The sequence below is a fragment of the Condylura cristata genome, unplaced genomic scaffold, assembly GCF_000260355.1.
Source record: "Condylura cristata isolate star-nosed mole 26May11 unplaced genomic scaffold, ConCri1.0 scaffold00009, whole genome shotgun sequence".
NCBI lineage: Eukaryota > Metazoa > Chordata > Mammalia > Eulipotyphla > Talpidae > Condylura > Condylura cristata.
The window spans coordinates 1,074,498-1,076,322 of NW_004567110.1; the positions used below are offsets into that span (position 1 = coordinate 1,074,498).

General features: G+C 71.5%; 1 protein-coding gene across 1 annotated transcript in view; it reads right to left on the minus strand.

Annotated features, from left to right (window-relative positions):
- LOC101618433 (WD repeat-containing protein KIAA1875-like) overlaps positions 1 to 1,825 on the minus strand; it is a 5,104-nt gene that overhangs the window by 2,082 nt on the left and 1,197 nt on the right. Inside the window, exons 4-8 of the mRNA XM_012722867.1 lie at positions 1,600 to 1,740; positions 1,449 to 1,532; positions 633 to 1,022; positions 382 to 549; positions 124 to 306 (exon numbers count right to left, since the gene is read on the minus strand). Coding sequence (XP_012578321.1) covers positions 124 to 306; positions 382 to 549; positions 633 to 1,022; positions 1,449 to 1,532; positions 1,600 to 1,740 — 966 coding nt within the window. The remainder of the gene's footprint in view (positions 1 to 123; positions 307 to 381; positions 550 to 632; positions 1,023 to 1,448; positions 1,533 to 1,599; positions 1,741 to 1,825) is intronic.

Here is a 1,825-nt window from a genome sequence, read left to right on the forward strand (position 1 = left end):
CCGCTTCAGACACTTTCTGGTGCAGCTTCTGAGAGGGGAGAGCAGCCTAGCGCCAGGCCTGGAGGTTCCCTTGCTGCTGCGGCTTCACCCTGCCCGACCCTGCCCACCCTGTGCTCATAGCACCTTCACCAGGTAGGACGCCGGCAGGTAGAGCTGCTGCAGTCGGCCGCACAACTCGCGGCTCAGGTCGGGCAGCAGCCGCAGCAGCGCCCACAGGATGTGCACCCGCTCCGCCCAGGGGGTGCCCGCCAGCAGGTCCATGAACAGCGAGGCCAGGCCCCCCGTCGTGGCCCCCTCAGGATACATCTGCAGGGGCAGGGTGCTGAGGCCGGGCACTGCCAACTCCCCCAACCCCCTCGCGGGCGCCTGACTGGCTCGAACCTCAAGGGTGAAGAAGGGAAACAGCTTTTTAAACCAGTTCTGGATGACGAAGAAATGCAGGAACTGGGGTAGTTGCTCATAGCGGTCTTCCCAGAGCAGGTGCCTGGGCGGGAAGCTGGTCTGCGCGGCCACTATGTCCTGCGGGCCGTGGGGCTCTTCCGCGGAGGGCTGCGGGGGGAGGCGCACCGGGGAGCGGCGGCCGCCCTGCGCCCCCACCCCCCGCCCAGCCCCTCGCGGGCAGCCTGCCCTACTGGGGTCTCTGGCTCCCTGGACTCCAGCAGGTCGGAGAGCTGGCTGCGGGGGCTCACGGAGCCCGAGGACCAGGGGAGATACTGCGCGTCCCACGCCGGCTCCTGGTCCCCGGGGATGGGCCTCGGCTGCCACCTCCGGTGGCGCCTGCGCCCCAGCAGCCACAGGCTGTCCTCCCTGCGGCCCCTCTGCAGAGAAGGCGGTGAGCACTCGCAGCCCCAGGACCCGCCAGCCCCGGCCGGGCCTGCCCCACCTGCCTGTGCCTTGCTCTTTGGGCGGTCCACCAGCTCGGGGAGGGCTCCGAGGCCGCTGACCTCGCTCCACGGCCACAGCCGCTGCAGCACCACTGAGTTGGGCACGTAGCTGGGGAAGTGGATGGGCAGCCGGGGGCGCTGTGGGGAGCAGGGCTGGGTGGGCAGGCGCCTGGCCCACCCAGCCTGGCCCCCACCTGCTCTCCCTCGGGACGGCAGGGCTGGCGACCCGCCGCCCGCCGCCCTGGCAACCTTTAGAAACCAGAAAGGGGGAGGTAGCCACGGCAAAAGGAGGGCAGGCTGGGTGGCCGCCGGATGTCCCCACAGGCCCAGGCCAGTCCAGAGCAGGGCCACTCAGGAAAGGCCAGCTCCTCCACTCTGCTCCCTCAAGGCAGGGGAGCGAGCTGCCCACAGTCCGGGGCCCCGCCCCCGCCCCTTCACTTGGGGGGCCGGAGGTCTGCCGGGAGCGCTGGCCCGGCCGGGGTACAGGGTGTGGCCTGCCTTGTGGGTCAGACACAACTTCTCAACGAGCGAAAATGGGGCCTCAGTGATGGGAGGGGCTCTCACCTCGCAGGAGCTGACCGTCGCGGGAAAGAAGCCCCCCAGCTTGGAGAGTGGGTCCTGGGGCCGCCTCTCGGGCAGCAGGGGCACCTGGGCGGGACAGGCGCTCAGAGCTGACCAGAGCTCCGGGGCAGCCGCGCCCCGCCGGGGCCCTCACCCTGCGCTGCAGCTGCGAGGCGGGCAGCTCTTGGGCCCCAGGCGTCCTCCCTCGCTGCTGCAGCTGGCGCCGGCGCTCCTCTCTCAGCAGCAGATCCAGACTCAGCCCCAGGCAGGAGCTCAGGGAGGACCGGGCCAGCAGCTGGCACGGGGAGAGGCGGGGTGGGCGGGGCCAGCAGCTGGCACGGGGAGAGGCGGGGTGGGCGGGGCCAGCAGCTGGCACGGGG